Source organism: Ascidia mentula, chromosome 1 (genome assembly GCF_947561715.1).
Source record: "Ascidia mentula chromosome 1, kaAscMent1.1, whole genome shotgun sequence".
NCBI classification, from domain to species: domain Eukaryota; kingdom Metazoa; phylum Chordata; class Ascidiacea; order Phlebobranchia; family Ascidiidae; genus Ascidia; species Ascidia mentula.
Genome location: NC_138566.1, coordinates 6,342,880 through 6,360,005, shown reverse-complemented (window position 1 = coordinate 6,360,005; position 17,126 = coordinate 6,342,880). Strand labels below are relative to the sequence as shown.

The window sequence follows — 17,126 nt, the reverse complement described above, 5'->3', positions numbered from 1 at the left end:
GAAAATGTAGACATAATTAAGCATTTTAGTTAAAAAAAAAGCAATAAAATATTTTTTTGTTTGTTTTTAATTGATGATCGTAAGTGCATTTATTTTCTAAATCGATCCGCGGCATGCTGCGGCATGATTTGTGTGTCTCCCAAAATCAACCAAATTGTAATTAGATAAAATGGCATATATTTTGTATATACACAGAAATGAGAAGTAAATAAATTTGTGCCTATATATTGCAATAAGATAAGGCGAACAGCGACACCGGGAGGATTTTGTCAACGTAACGTCACGTTGTTCTGTTTGTTTGGGTTTTACCATAGGTTTTACCCTTCGGCGTGATGCGTTGTGTGTTTTGCTGATATTGTGTTGCGTAAGGTTTATGTTTTGAATGTTGTATGTAAGGTTAGTATAAAAACCGGCCTGTAATCTTTTGTCAGGTCCATTGTTTATGGAAAAGCATTTGTGCAATGCAAGCAATGGATGACGAGGTTATAAGGGGTCTTGGACCCATGGCTGACCAATACACCCATTCCAAAGTAAGTATTGCAAGTATAAATATTAAAAGTAAGTGAATTGTATTATGTTGGTGCAGCCCTTTCATTCGAGATTTTACTTTTCATAGGCTGTTGCTTATTTTGAGCAAATAAAGTCTTCCAATCAGGGTATTGAAATATGTGCAACATGCCTTGCACAGGGAAACTATGCAGAAGATCATGTCAACTTTTTTCTGTGGCAGGTTTGTTGACAGATCTGAGTAATTATAGTGTAAATTACATTTTTTTTACATGACAAAATATATATCTTGTAAATTTACTGCTAGTCCGACAACATCTGGTTCTTTGTAGGGCGCAGTGCAATTATTTCAGTGGAAAGGTTGAAAACCATGGCAGGTATTTTTTGTGTTACACAGGTTTTGGAACATCAAATCAAGAGCCGTCATGATGTTTTGCCGCAGAATTTAACAGATGGACTCCGCGCAGCTCTGCTAATGTGGCTACAAAATTATGTAAGTTACTGTACATACTTGTTTCAGAAACACATTAATATTTTTAATGCCACAGAAGACTGTCCAAAACAAGTCCTGCACCTAATCATAAATAATAACTCCTACATTGAGCTTCTTTTTTGAAATGACAAGTTGTATTGTGTGAATTGAGAGTTAACAAAGCTGCAAATTATTTACTGTTTTCCCAAAAAACTTGTATATTTATGTGTCCTTTTTTCAACCTTTTCAGAGCAAGCAGGCAACGCGAGAGCTCCCCACATATCTGCGCAACAAAGCGGCACAAGTCTTTGCGTTGACATTTGCTAAGGAGTATCTCACCCAATGGACAACTTTTATCAATGATGTCATGTTCACCTCTCTGGGGGAGAACCCCTTTGGCGAGAGCGTGTCGGACAAGGGGCGAGATATGTATTTGCGCATTTTGCTTGCAATTGACTCAGAGGTTGTTGATAGAACTATTGACCACACAACTGAGGTTTGTTTGAACTTAATTTGTATTAAACAAAAAATTGTTAAAATCAAATTACTTTAATATAGAGATATTGCTCAAAATTTCAGTACTATGTATGTGTACTTGATATTTTGATTTTCATACAAATACGAATTGGCAGCATTTTAGTAGATGAAAACATTCTACCAATATTTCTAAGCTGTTAATATTCACAAAAATATTTTGGTTTTAAATGCCAAATATTTCTGTGCTGTGGATACTACAATATTGATAATTTGATGGTGTTTATTAGGTACAAGGTCACAACCAACGGTTAAAAGACACCATGCGTGAACGATGTGTAGTTCGGATGGTCGATTCATGGTTTGCCATTTTATGCAACTACAAGCAGTCTCAATGCATTGTGTTGTGCCTCCAAGTGGTGGGAGCGTACATTAACTGGATCGACATCAACCTAATTGCCAATCACAGGTATATATTATTCAGAAAAATGTGTTTGATTGTGAACTGCTGTTAACAAAATTTGTCCTTGACATTTGTAAGGCTGAGAATTATTATACCTTTATGTGCGGACCTATATGGGCGGCATTTGATTAGGTAAATACGGCAAGCATTGTATTTGTTTGCCTGCAATAAAGATCCACATTATTGTAACTGGGCAATGAATGTACATATATCTACTGTTTATTGGTTGGTTATGCACAGTGCAATTGTGTCCAGATTCATGGAGTTGATCTACAATTTTCTGGGGCCAACATATTCTATTACGACAAGAGAAGCTGCTTGTGAGTGTCTAAGAGAAATTGCACTGAAGGGAATGTTACCTATCGACAAACTTGCACTAATTGAAACTTTGTGGGGTGCTCTAATGGCCTCCAAAATCTTAACAATTGAGGTATGATATTCTATGTGAAGGTGGTCTTAGTTTGTGAGTATCAGGTGCTGCAATCCTGTTTTAGTGCAAGCAAGTAGGTTGCGAGTATATAAAAAGTATAAAAATTAGGCTTACAGTATTAATTAAAAAAGATGTGAGCGATGGAGTCTGCCAACACAACGTACTACTTAAGTTTTCTCTCTGACAACTTTGAAAAATTATTTAAAAAATATAAATATGGTTTAAAATGTGATGATGTATGAATATTGTGACGTGCTCTTGATGCTGCAAGAAGTCATGTTAGTGTTTTGGGCCACTCTGTTCTATGTCATCGTAGGTGAAATAATATCGTATATCTATAAAATAATTTAATGAGAAATGTGTCTTTCTGCAACTTAACAGTTGTGGTGAAATTTTTGGATGACAAGAATTTTTACATATTGTTGCAGGGTGATGATGAAATTGATTTGATCATAAAACTCTCACGATTAGTTTCTGCAATGGTCTCAACACTCATTGCATCATGGAACAAGTAAGTAAATTTGTTAAATCTTTACCCAATACCCAATTTTTGTAGTTGTATAAAAAAATAGTTGCTGCAAAAAATGTTGCTGTGCCATAACTCTGACCATGTTGAGTAAATGATAAGAGCTGCACATAACGCGTGCATTAAAAAAGCAAATTCTATGCCATCGTGAGGTACTATTTCTTATTGTAATACAAAGTTATTTTTAGGTTGATTAAAACCAGTCCTGCAAACGGCAACAATCAAGAAGAGGCCTCAATGCTGCTTGCTGCTATTGAATCAAAAATTCCAACTTGTGTAAAAATGTTTGGACATGAAGACGACGATGTCTCGGCGCAGTGTATCGACTTTATGAGAGATTTTATTGACATGCAAAAGAAAACGCAAGGGTATGTTTGTCGTAAAGTATGTTTGGGTTAAAATACTAGCTCAATTAATCATGGTTTACTGGCAGGCTATAAATTGTGCACCTTATGGCTATCAGCATTCTTGTCAAAAAATATATTTTTCTAATAAAACAACATCTACATAGCTGTCTGTTACAATTGCTGTTGAAACTTTTGTAAAAAAATGCTTGGTTTGTTTTAATATTACTTTATAATTTTAACATTTTCAAATTTCAGGGCTGTTCCAATGTCTCATAAAGAGTGTTATAAACAACATGATATGCAATCGTGGGTTGATTTCACAGTATTGCTTTAACTGTCACGAATAAGACTGATTATAAACATGAAAAAAATAAATCAAACATTTGTGCTGTCAGGGGGAAGTTTGTTTCGTGTTGTGACATAAAATTTTGTAATTTTAATATAATGTGGAAATATTACAGCTTTCTTGTACAAATAACTTTGTTTCTAATGTTACTTCCATACATAAAACAGGTTGAGAACAATAGAATTTATTTCAGAATGTTAAAGTAATGTCAAAACGCAGTTTATTTTATAAAAATATGTTTCAATAAAAATCATCTCCAGTTCTTTTTAGAATATAAGAGCTAGTTATGCTTATTGGCAAAGCATGTTTTTATAAAATAAACTGTGTCTCAACATAAATGTTGTATTGTTCTAATATCAAATATACTTTGACTGGAGCCTTGTGACATATGGGAAGAAAACATTTTTAACTTGAAACATGGCCCTGGACTGGACCCTTTATTGTATTGTTGTTGCAAACAGACTTGGTGCAGATAAGGAAACCCTCTTCAATGAATTGTTTCTTGTGGTTGTAAAGAAACTAAAATACGATGTCGACTATCAATTTGAGAATGAGGTTAGCAAAATATTTTTTTTCATTGTTGCATCTGTTTGAAATAAAACCACAAGGTGCTTTCTAAAAATTTAGTTTGTTATTGAGTTTGTAATTTTCTGTAATTCGGTTACGGAAATTTGTGGAAACACGTTGTGCGAATTTGAGGAAGTTATAACCTTGACATCCGTTGCAACACAGTGCATTTCAAAAATCAACAACTGTTTGAACTAACACAGTAATGGTTGCACACCAGTGTACCTTGGCCACAATATACCCTCCAAAACCACTGAGCTCCTGTAGCTCAGTTGGTGGAGCGTTGGGCCAGGTTAGCCCAGGGTCAGGAGTTCAAAACCCTCCAGGAGCTTGATTTTTCAAATCTTGCTCCGACTTGTCAGGAAAAAGTGGCTGATCCAGCTAGGCTGCATTGCCTGGTCTGCCAAGCCTGCAAACCTCATGATGGCTGTTTTAACTGATATGGAAAACATAAAACAAACTAAAACCCATTTGTTACCACTGCTTTCCAAGTGTGTTAAATTTTCATCATTCTAAAAATAATAAGTTATTGCTCATTGTGTTAAAATTATATTTAAACTCTCCTAATATTTATTCCCAGGGTGAGGAAGAAATTGAGTTCCAAGAGTATTTGAAAAGTTTGAAGGTCATCTACGACAACTTGGCCCTTCTGGTTCCGGAACTAGTTTTACGTAATGTCCAAAGTCTTCTCTTAGACACACTCTCACAATGGCAAACCGTCCCATTTAATGATGTTGAAGTGGCAATTAGGTATGAGTTTTTGATTTTTGCACAAAAAATTATATTCCTCTTCGTTGCAATAAGCCCTATTTTCCGAAAAAAAGGATTGAATAAATGATAAACAACAAATCCCATTCGACTGAGCTTAGATTTTTTATGATTGTTTTGACTGTGACTTAACCTTTCCCAATTAAGATTCTCTATGAAATGTTAGTTTATTGGAAATATTTAACTTTAGTCACATGGGCTCTGTTGTTTATGATAAAATGTTATATTTATGTTTACAAAAAGTTACAAATATTGGTTTATTGCGCAGACAAAAAAAAGTCATTTATGCCTCTGTTTTATTTTGCAAATTGAATTATGCAGATAAACTTAGTAATATCCAAAAAAAAAATCTATCCAACACACGCAGCTATAATGGAACAGTTATCATGTAATGTAATTCACAGAGCGTTATATATGCTGGGTGAATCTCTGCCGTCAAATCTCAGCGCTCATTTCTCAACTGAAAAGGGCAAAAACTTCCCTCTGTATGAGATGATGACTCAGGTAAGACAAAAAAAATTGGTGGCATTGTTCTTTAGCATGTGTATAGCTGTATATATTGCACTGGATTATTTTTGCTGTTGCTTAGACAAGGGCAATTGTCCAAGTCTAGTGTATGTTACATCAAATGTTGCATTATAATTACCACTGTAATTGTGATTTCATAACACTCGGGTTTCGGAAAAATTGTTTTTTATGCTACTATCTGCATTGAAGTTATTCACATAAAAAGCTGGTAAACTTACAGCTGGTAACCAGCGAAGTGAGCAACCATCCACACTCCGCTGTTCGCCTCCAGTTCTTCGAGACGGTAGTGAGGTATGACCGATTCTTTCCGGTAGCTTCAACAGATGGAAGTCAATACCAAGTGGTAGCGAGCGCCACGCAGGCATTCCTCGATCACCGTGGATTGAGATCCACCTGCCCCAAAGTTCGGAGTCGTTGTGCCTATCTGTTTTCCAGGTTCGTACACATTTGTTTGTGGCGATTTGATGAGGGTTGATCTGGTGTGTTTGTTGATGCATATAAGACAGAAAGGCGGTCGCAAAAGTATGATTTTTGTGATACTACCACCAGTATATGTGCTTAGGCCAATTGTTCTCACCTGGGAATACGAAGAGCGTTTTATTGGAGTTTGCGGCAACCTACAATACTTATGTGATTCATAAACTTCCATTTCCGAAATATATTCACGCAATTTACAATATAAGTCTGAAAACATGCAAGATTAAAGGCGCTTGTTATGGCAAACAAAAGCGCATAGATAAAAGTTACCCAGAATTGTATCATACGTTGATTGCATAAATGTTTTAGCCTGAGAACAAGTGCAAGGTATGAAAATACGGATTTCGTAAGGCCAAAAATTCCACGGCCGTATTTCAAAAACAAACACGCTTGCCCGATGTGGATTCATAGCCTGGGTGCTTTGAGATTTTGGTCACCCGTATCCTAATTTAGTAAACGTGAATTATACGAACAGAAATATGTTCGCGTCGTCGGTTGCAGTTATTCTGCGAATCGTACGAAGAAAATCCATTATTGTGTCTCAGTTGCAAAAACCGCTTGTTAATTGATTCTGTGAATTATTTCTCATTCTGTTGCAACTGAGCCCCTACGATTTCCATCTTCCGTGTAATTTCGTCACAATCCCAAAAACGTTAATTTCAGGCTAAAATCTGTCAGTCTTGGTATGTAAGACAAATATATCTTGCTTTTGTAGCAAGCATTCTTAGTGTCTATAAAAAACAATACAAGAAATGGTTGCAAACCAACGTCTTACTATTATAAGAGGATGTGCTAAACTAAATCGTGGCTTAATGTTTAACAGATTTGTCAAGACGGTGGGCAAGCAATTGACTCCGTTTGCGGAACAAATTCTTTCCGGAATTGAAAGTCTTCTTGTGCTTGAGTCGGTAAGTATCGGGTTTTAATATGTTCAACCTGCTTCCAAACAGTGGTATATATATCTTACTTTGCTGGTTCGCGGTTGGACATTCTTTTGATTTCCACTACAAAGTCTACAGTTAATTCCAAGGACACGGACGTGACGTTTAAATTACTCCAAGAACATTTTCGAACTTAATAATTTAAATTCTTGAACTTATTCTGTAGGAGCGTTTTTTCTCTTATTTTCTTGCTTGGATTTTGAACACTGCCATTAAGAATATTTTCTAAACATTATTTTGCCCTGGCCTGCAAGTAACGCATGTTGGATGTAGTAAATCGTCAACTAACCAATCAACATTGTCCGCGTGCAGTGACGTCATACCGTGCCTTTCATACCACAGGGCAATGTTTCGGAACGCGCTCTATCACGTGACGACCAGCTCTTCGTCTACGAACTTGCTGGCAACGTCGTGGTTAACAGCAGCTTCAGCGGGGAGAAGAAAGCCGAGCTTATGACTGCCCTACTGCGACCCCTGGTGGCTGAGTTTAGCCCTCTAGTGGCCAAGATGCAACAGGTGGCAGCGACGGAAGATTCGATTCCGGATAACGGGCAGGATAATAAAACGAGGGAAAGTGAAGTTATTGCTACCACGCTAAACTACGCCATGTCTTATGCAAGGTGGGTGCAGTGAGTGATGGTGAAACTGGAGAAGAAACTAAATATAATTTTGCTGTTTTCTTCTCCTCGTCTTCTATAAACTGATCTGAAGTTTCTATGTTCCACAAAAAAGTATCAATCAGCATTGTTGTTGCCCACACAGAACGTTTTGTTGGTATTCGTAACTAAATTTCCAGTTAAATTTCACATTCGAATCTCTTAATGTTGCTGCAAGATAATTTCGTAACCGTTTTCTTTGCGTTTCAGTCGCACGAGCAAAGCATTCAGCAATAAACAGACGATGAGTCAGTCGGGTTGTGCGCACGTCTACACCGATACCCTCAAAGTGTTTCTCTCTGCTTTGGATACGAGCGTGCACAAACAAATACTCCACACAGGTGAGTGTATATACTGTATGATACAGGTAGATACCTCACAACGTTATGACAGCACCGTTCAAGCGCCAAAGGCCAACCCATATACCAAAACAAAAACCATTTTTGACAAGATTTATTCGCACACTGGAAATGTTTCGAACTTGCGCTTGTTTAATATTTCGCCTTGTGCTATCAGGCAATAGAAACATCCTGTCCTGTCATTGGTAAAAGTTTTTGCCATTTTGATATTTTTTAATAACCTGCTCCGAACTCGAAGCCCGATTTAAATTGTTAAATTCTATTTTTTATTTTTTCCCCAAATTCCATTTTTCAACAAATTCCATTTAACATTATTAAAATTAAAAAAAGGAATTAAGACACAACTATGACTAACTTAATAATCGTTCGTGTACTTAATAGGAATACAATAGACTTCACTGATAATAGATGTACCCTGTTAAAATCTCCAGGTGTCCGCCAGTATCTCCACCGTATGGTCATATGCATGGAGGACGAGGTGCTTCCGTTTGTACCAATCACAGTGCGCCACCTCATCTCAAACAACCAATCACGTTCCTTGCACGACTTCATACCTTTGCTGAACCAGATTGTCAACAAGTTTAAGGTGAATTTTTAAGAACCACATTGGAGTTGTAAGAAGAGCTTTTTATACACCAGTGTTTTCCTCCGCGAAACTCCAAAATGTTATGTAAGTTAATAAAGAACTGCTAAAACTTTAGAAAAGTTAACATGTAGGTTTTTAACCAAAATTGTCAGATTGTTCAACTGGTTTTGCTTAAACGAGATAGTATAGCTCATGGAGTCTAGCTGGGAAACACTGGAATACACAAATGGTTTTTAACTGTTTCAAAGCCTTATCGTTACCAAAATACGGCCATAAACGTACTTTACAAACGACGGAATTTGTGTAGTTAAAAACATCTAGAAAAGACTAGCGAATGAACATTTGTTCGGTGGATGTTGTACTTTAAAACCAACTTTCTCGCAGAAACTCATTGAGCCATTTCTTCAAGAAGTATTCATGCTGGTTGTGCGAGCTGTTTTTGAACAATTGTCACATCACAATGGCGACGCCGCTGCGGCACCTAGTGACGACGACGCTCGCATGATCCGACGTTCCTACTTTCAGTTTCTTTTTGCTCTGGTTTCCAACGATGTCGCCGGGGTAATACTTCGACAAAGTAAATTTCGTTTACTATCGATAAAAGGTACAGCAAGCAAATAGTTTTGGCTGTTGTACGCCAGATGTAATTTAAAAATATTTGCTAAGGAATCTGAAAAATAGACAAATTGCATATTTTCTGAGACACTGCTCTTGAAAATTAGCACAAATCTTGCATCTTAATGTTCGGGCAATTTAGTGGTATGTTATGCAAAAGATTAAAGACTGTAGGTACATTACGTTACAAACACCACTGTTTTTCATATTCAGTGGAAGGCAAGTTATGGTCCAGCATTGCTTCGGCGTTTCCCTAATTTTCAAACGATTCAATCCAACTTAATTAGATTCGGTTTGTCTGTTGCGAATCATGTTGCAATCTTTCATCACTGTCAATACGGTGTTCCACTTTCCTAATTTGCATATAAGTCTTAGGGATTAGCATATTGACCTCTGAGACCACGAAATAGTTCATTCCATATAGACTTTATTTACTTGTAACTTTCATTGTCCTTGACAAAAAAAAAAATTGTTTTAAAAAAATGTAAGATTCAAGATTCAAGATTCAAGATTCAAGATTTGTTTATTTTTCGTCATCATAAATTGCACAATTTTTTAAACATTATATGTGAGACGAAAGGTACAGCTAAGAACCAAACAATGGTTGTCGAGTAGCTGACCGGATGGGTGGCTGAACTAAGTCGGATGTAGCGGTAATGTGTAAAAAGGTAAACACACGAACATGAAAATGAAAACGCAATATAAGCAGAATTGTAGAGGAAAGCAATGTCGATGGGCAAAAATTGTAATTACCCAATCATTGTGAATGCGTAAGCACGTGATTATACTGACAAAACGAGGCAAGCAAATAGTCTGGAAGGGAGAATTAAATGACGCCCAAAGCATTATTGCAGTAATTGGTTTGGGATTGGACGGTGCCGTAAAAAAAAATTAATTGTATTATTGTCGTATCTTAATGTGCAAAATCACAGCCCGGCTGCCGTATAGATTGCACAACAGAAATCACCCTGTACACGTGCGCAAAAGTGGAAAACTCCATACCGGGGGATTTCGCTTCGCATATAATCCACCGAGCCCGAAGCAAAACGATAGGAAGTTTCTTTTCGCGGGGAAAATTCGACCTTCTGCTCGACTGGCGTGCTTTTTTGACCAACAGTGGCCTGCCGCCTCCCTTTTTCTCCATTGTAACTCCACGAACAATTAGTGTTTTTTCGTGGGATGCTGAAACCGAACCTGGTAGTAAAGTATACGTGGTAAAGGCGGCATAGTAATATGAGCTGCTTGAAAACTTCAAGGAAAAAAACTTGTGACACTAACAATCCAGTATCAGCTTTAGGAGTCCCAACTTTGGAAACTCATGCCGAAACACCTTACGTTCCAAAGATTTCGGAAACTAGTCATCCCTTGTTACTTGGTACAAGTATGACACCCTATAGCCATAACGCACCAACCAAATCATGTTGCATGTTTAGACACCTTTGGGCACATTTTTGCCGCAGAAGATAATTTTCACTTGAAAGTGAATTTCATCTGCTGCGTCGTAACGCAGTTTCTTTTTGCATCTTCCAGCACCCCACGACACTGAGATGGTCCTGTCCACCTTGATTCAAGGAGCAGGGGAATTCCCGGACCCGATATCGATGAAGATTTGTTTCGCGGTTCTGTCGAAACTTGTCGACGCGTGGGGTGAGATTTTCTCATTTCTACAAACGTTTTGTCGTCGATATATCGCGAAACGTTGGGTGGCATTCATAAACCGCTCGAAAATAAGTGTTTTGTCACATTGGCGGGCGTTTATTTAATTTAACCGCATAAAACGTTGGACTACAGTATATTTGCAGCCACGTGAGTTGTTTTTGAAATATTTGCTTTTTCGACCAGGTTTGGGCACCAGCGACCAAACAGTGGTTCAGATGTTTGTGCAACTGCATAAGTTGCTCACATTCTTTTGTATGGGACGTTGATATTGTGCCACCTATACAATTCCTTGCATGAACTAAATGTTCGCCTTCAGAAAGTTTAAAATGTCGTTTTTTTTCTCCACAGGGTCTTGTAACAGCGTTTCTCGTTGGGAGTTTGTTCGCAAGTCTGTGGTCCCTTTGTGTTTTTTGACTCCACTCAAACCGACCTTTGACCTCGCGGACGCCCAGACGGTTTTAGCCCTTGGAGAGTCGGCCCATCTGCTCAAAACGGTCCACGCCAAAAAGGTAATTTCGTAACGCAAAAATTTTTACGGAAATTTGTATTTCTTTGTAACGAAACATATTTGCATCTTGCCTGACGATGTACATATATATTGTTTTTTTCTTTTTATATGTTGTAAAACTGGAGAAAATGAATTTGTTTATGGAAGTAGGGCAAGTCTTAAGTTGAAAGTCACCAGTCTAAAACAATTCCATTGAATTTCCGAAAACAACCAAACCCTCGACACTTTCTACATTCGCAGGATTGTGACTTGGAAAACTACCTGAGGCATGAATACCTTCCCTCCATGAACACGTCGCCTCCTGTGATTGATGTAAGTGTTTGGGGTGATTCATGTTTCAAAATCTGAAGCCGCCATTTTATCCCAAGGCTTTTTTATCACTTAAATTTATTCAATTATTTTTCACAGGAATATTGCCAAGCCCTTCGAGAAATTAACGGAAAGGAGTTCAGGGCTTATTTAAAGGTAAAAGTACTCAGTTGTTTGCGGTTTTTAAGTAAATGGTCCATTTTTCGTGTGCATGTTCGCCGCTGTTGATTTTTCTGTTTAATTCTAAAATTCAAATTCCTATAGCTTTAAATGATTTATCACTGAATTCAAATACACGAATCAATACATCCTTGCAGATGTTTTTTGCGCGGGCAAAAACGTGATGGCGTCATCAGAACCGACGGCAACCGCTCTTGGAAGGAAACCGTTTAGTCCCATGAGCTCAACGCGTCGTCTTCATTATTCATGGAAGGAATTCCCGTTTGTAGTGCGTCATCCCGTCCTAGGAAATCTTTATTTATTTTGAAGAGGAGGGTGTTTCTGGTCCTCTTTGGGATAACCCGGCAATTCCTCAGGGGAAAGCAGTCTTTAAAAGTCTGTGTCATTCTTTCAGGAGTTGCCATTATCAACGTAAATCCGATCCATGTTTAATCACTTTGCGGTTAAAGCGGCGGTTAGTAAACTCCTTTTTGGTTTAGACGGAAAAGAACCACCTCGGAGGGCAAAAACGTATTGAAAAAAAAACATTGGTTGCTTATTGGACGTAAAAAAACTCAACTTTTTTCCTCTCAAGTGGTAAATGTGTCATCTGTCCGATAAAACGGGGTATATAGCAAAAACCTTGTTATTTCAGCAAACAATTAGTTTTGCTCTGTAATATGCACTGTGTGCCATTTTGTAACAACCTTAGAAAGTGGACGATTTTCAGTAGCAAATTACCAAAACCATTTTTTTTGTACCTTCGTTGGTAATCGTGTTGATGAATTCCAACACCCAAAAATTATAACTTCTGTTAAACCGCTAATTTGGTATAAACATCAGCAGGGTTGGATTTTGTTATCTTTGACACTTGTCTAATGCTTTTCGAAAATTCGACCCAAATTTCATGCGTTTTGGTGCCATAATTTTGCATCTAATTTGTGTGTTACATCAAGATAGCAGCACGGGTCTCGTACCATATAACAGCGCTACAAGTGCAATTTTGTCACACAATACGTTATAAAGCGGTTGGCATTGATTTAAATTCAGTTTTCGAAAAAAAAACGTACAATGTTTGGCTTACTATGTATATTGTGTCAGTTGTATAAACACTATCTCGGCCACTAGGGTGCGCTGACTCACTGTACTTTTTCAGTTTAAAACACTCGAAAGTGATACATTGGCTGTATTGCACCATCGGACCTTTTGTTGTGTCAGAGGGTCGTCACTAATTGTCTGGTGCTTTCCACCATCCAGCAACCTCTCTCCGTGGATCAAACAGTTCGCCGTTTGTCTGGTACCGTTTATGGTGTAATAGGGTCGCTGTAATTCGCTCGAAACGTCATAAACTGATGATAAATGGTAGTCGCGTGTTAGTTGTGGTTCGAAATCACATCAATTGTCCGGCCCATGTTCTTCGACAATTTTTCATATTCTTCCGAGCAACCCGATTGAAGTCTATTTCCGTTCGGCCCAGACTAGGTTTACTGTTACCATGGCAAACGCTGACACGAAACAGCGCACAGCTTTATTGGCAAACAAAACCGACCGCCGAACTACGGGTGGTTCCAATCACTTGATCGCGACAGCTTTGAAGCCAAATAATCGTTTTTGCCAGTGAAGGTAACCAGATGTTGGCCTTTTCATGACATTTTGCCTCGTCTCGGGTCATCCGACCAATGCATTTGTATGTGACAAAAGCCATTTGCTGACAAAACCATTGCGGTTGCTCTTCACCAAATCAAAATTTTTTTTGAATTTCCCTTAGCATAGAAATAGTCATCAAATTTACGTGGCTTGCTGACCGGTTTATGTAAAGTGTAAGTTTAAATAACATTTCCAAAAAAGTAACATTTCCAATAAACTTGCACCACTCTGTGCCGACATACTCACTCGTTTTACGTTTTTACCAACTGAATCCCTATTTATTTTGTTTTATTTGCTGCGACAATAAATCGGTTTCAAATGATTTTTTTAAAGAAACATTCTGTTTTAATGTTGGCAATGGCCGTTGGCGTGAAACACTGAACTATTGCATTTCCTTAGTGCTACGTATACAGTGGAACAGTGCCATATACGACGCATTCTATGTTTTGAATTGATTCAAACTGTTTTTGCTGTTTATCTTTTTATTTTATTTATGTGGTGTTTGGCCAAGGTTTCCTTTACTGTTTTGGACGTATATCTGTACTTTCAAGGCTATTGACCGCAAGCATTAGAAAAAGGCCGAAACACTGATACTTGTGTGACTTTTTATTCTGATATAGTTAAGACTAAAAATTACGGAATTGGGTATCAGTGTATTGCAGGGTATTTGCGGAGTTTGGGATAGCGTATGCAAGAAGGTTTTAAATGCAGAAATGTATTCAAAGTGACCGTTATGCAAATGTCACCAGCAAACTTTGTCTCACATCACGTTGCGTTGATGAATAAAACGTTCCGCTTTTTCAACGACATAGTTTCTTCAGAATTCTTCAATATAAACTTGTAAAGCAGCTACTTGTGTCTACTGTTAATACAAAGAGGCGTTTGTTAAGTCACACATGGCTATTCGTTGGGTCATTATGCAAACAATTGTCGATTGTTAACATTGGAAGTCTCTGATTGTATGGGCTGTTATTCAACTGCTAGCTTTAGTGGCTGGTATACAAACAAGGGTACCAAGTGCGGTTGACGTATTTAACTATGCAGACCACTTGACGTTATGTGTGGTCAAAATATTCTAGCAGGAAGTTCAGATACAGGTTACAGTTAAATTCTACGCGTTCAAGGAATTGAAAACTGCTGCAATGAAGCAAACTTTCAGTTGTTCAGGAAGCGGCCTTTTCGAAATGTAATGAGGTGTGACTGTTCTTTGTTTGCAGTTTTACAGCGTTGTTTCAAGCATAGGACATTATTGCTGCAATCGCTTATGGCCAGTGTGGCAATCAGCATTGATTGTTTGCCAAACCTCTAAGCGCAAAGATACAGGTTAACTCAAATTGAATTAAGCCACTCAGTTTCGGTTGCCCCGTTCAGTTGCGGCAGTTTAATAGTCTCGCGACCTCTCATTGTTGTGACTGCGCGATTTGAGCAAACATGTCCGTCTGCAGCCATATCTCTATGGAGCTGTAGACTATACGGAGGGTTTGAGTAACTGCAAATTGCAGTGATCGTATTGTTGTAGGTTGAGGTGCAGGGAATGTTTATATTGCAATGAACAGAATTTCTAATAATGTTTGCGAAATTCGTGCAACCTTATAGCTCCTTTGCAATAGGAAATAACAAAACTAAAAAGACATGCCTGTGCTGCTGGAAGTAGTGCATGCAATTGTTTTATATTGCCAAGATTTGGAAACAAGTCTAGTGTTAGAATAATCCTTTTGATGCCGCCCTCTGCATTTAGATTTACAAAGATACAACTTCAGACATTTTGGTGCTTTATACATTTGCTTTCATTTTTTAATCTGTTTACATTCATTTGTAGCAATTTGTATTTAGGAAAAGGAAAGCTTTAATATGAATATAGCCTCCTTGGTAATGTGGCAATGCGCAGTCTCTTTCTGTATAGGTTAAGAGATTCCTTTGGAATTCCCTGTCTTCCTGTGTAGCTGTGCACTGCGGTGGGTGGATTCCTGTTGATTTTATCCGCTCTTTTTTGATAGATGCAGGATATCCTTTCTTTAAGCTGCCACAGGTGCTTGTCAATGCCAGTTCTATTTCTAAAACATGTCGTGTGTAAAATTTCCCTTCGCGGTTTCATAATTATGACACGAGGGTTTTTTGCGACTCAAGTGATTCTGCAGCTTGCACATTGTGGTTTTGATTTGGTAGTTTCGCTGCCATGTCTAGTGTTACTCGATGTTTACATTTTGCATATGTTTGATGAACATGTTACATAAATTGGTCGTCAATTCCGGATCATACATGATGCTCAATTGTTTAATCTCAAGGTCAAAGCCCACGCCTTGGGCTCTTGTTGCTTGTTTGCTGTTGCAATGTATGTTGAAAGCATCTTGCTTTGGAAAGCTATAGTCGGGAACACTTTAATGGAAAATTTATGAATTATATACATTGAACTATGAGTGACCCGTTGGGTCTTCGAGCTGACTCGCCAGTTTGATACAAATTAGTGTCGTTCAAGAACATTGTCCATATTCCAGTGTAATATACACGCTTTTTTGCTTGTGGTTGTAATGTTTAAACGCTAATCATTGTAAATAGCGCAGAAGCGTTACATGCTTTTGCATAACAAGGCAGGGTCGGCGATATCAGCACTCGTGTTTCGATCACAAGTTTCACAGGCTTCGCGGTCAAGGCATTGCAGCCTAGCTGAATGCGAAGCCTGTGAACCTCATTGTAAATATAAAAACTACAGTGTAAACACTCTTTGTCAACGTTTTGCTCGCATGGTCCCGCCCCCATGATAAATGTATGATAATTTTTGGTGTGTGAGTCAAAATGGAGTGTAATTTTACGCGCTGCTGCAATCTTGGTGCTTTCCGTGTGTCAAAAACCCGTGCAGCTTTCTCCGTTTGCACCAAAATCGTGAATTCGTGCTCTTAATTCCGCGATTTTTTGTCGTTATGTAGCCGTTTGTCCACAACAACATTCCTTGTTCTTTTGCTACACAATGTAATACATGAAACCGTTCATGTAGATTCTATTTGAGTAAGAAACTAATGATGCTGCAACGGTGGGCAATACGTGGTGTCATGCCATACGACGATTCATCTTTTCTCTTTGAAATAAGCCAGTAGCATTGATTGTCTACTTGTTATCATATATTTGTATGATGCCAGAAAGAAACTGTCTGACACGACCCAACATGTTTTTCTTCAGCGCAGCAGCCGAGGGGTTTTCCCCCGATGCGGGTTAAAAATATCCTCGGGGATTTTGGGCGGTCGTTCCGCGCGTTTGTGGGTGCGTTACGGTTTGTGTGCGCGCAATTTCCCCTTGTATTTAAAACCGAATTGCCGCAGTGCAGATATCCTTGCTTTGAATCTTGTTCCGCTACACTAGTTGTTTGGCAGCTAATAGTTATTTGGTTTAGCAGGGTACGATTGTTAAAAGGTTGCGTGTAGTGCAACATTCGGGGTGAGTACGTTTTTTTCCGTTTTGTTTGTAAACGCGAAACTGCATTCCGCCTCACCGAGACCAAAATGTCGAGCAGTATTGTCGCAGCAACAATCAGTGCATTGCAGCAAATATGCATCTTTAACAGGACGATCCAACTTGAAATAGGGTTTGCATTTTTCCAACCTTGGAGTCACACAGATAGGAAAGACTGGAGAATTCAAACTTGGCTTCTAGCAACTGTTTGTGAACAAAGTGTCTCCTTTTTTTCCTAAACGTAGTGCGAAGCATAATTTTTCGATATTTGGTTGTACTCGGCAGCAGCAATAGTGCCCTGGCAACTGGGCAGAACTGGCAACATTTTCTTGTTCACC

General features: G+C 38.3%; 1 protein-coding gene across 3 annotated transcripts; it reads left to right on the top strand.

The window, feature by feature from the left end:
* Positions 1-347: 347 nt before the first annotated feature.
* LOC145893080 (exportin-T-like) lies at positions 348-13,923 on the top strand. 3 transcript variants are annotated; one of them, XM_082982052.1, is made up of 22 exons: positions 348-530; positions 617-730; positions 905-1,000; positions 1,230-1,475; positions 1,744-1,922; positions 2,172-2,346; positions 2,775-2,857; positions 3,061-3,240; positions 4,027-4,120; positions 4,713-4,882; positions 5,305-5,404; positions 5,649-5,863; positions 6,729-6,813; positions 7,189-7,466; positions 7,713-7,843; positions 8,293-8,447; positions 8,832-9,024; positions 10,593-10,709; positions 11,070-11,230; positions 11,470-11,541; positions 11,638-11,694; positions 11,856-13,923. In XM_082982052.1, the coding sequence occupies exons 1-22, from the start codon at positions 462-464 to the stop codon at positions 11,880-11,882; spliced, it is 2,997 nt and encodes a 998-aa protein (XP_082838178.1). In that variant the 5' UTR covers positions 348-461; the 3' UTR covers positions 11,883-13,923. The 3 variants fall into 3 exon arrangements, 2 of the variants coding, with proteins under 2 accessions (XP_082838178.1, XP_082838179.1); XM_082982053.1 differs by having other exon boundaries at positions 348-558; XR_014401482.1 differs by lacking the exons at positions 11,470-11,541; positions 11,638-11,694; positions 11,856-13,923 and having other exon boundaries at positions 8,832-9,008; positions 11,070-11,210.
* Positions 13,924-17,126: the final 3,203 nt, after the last annotated feature.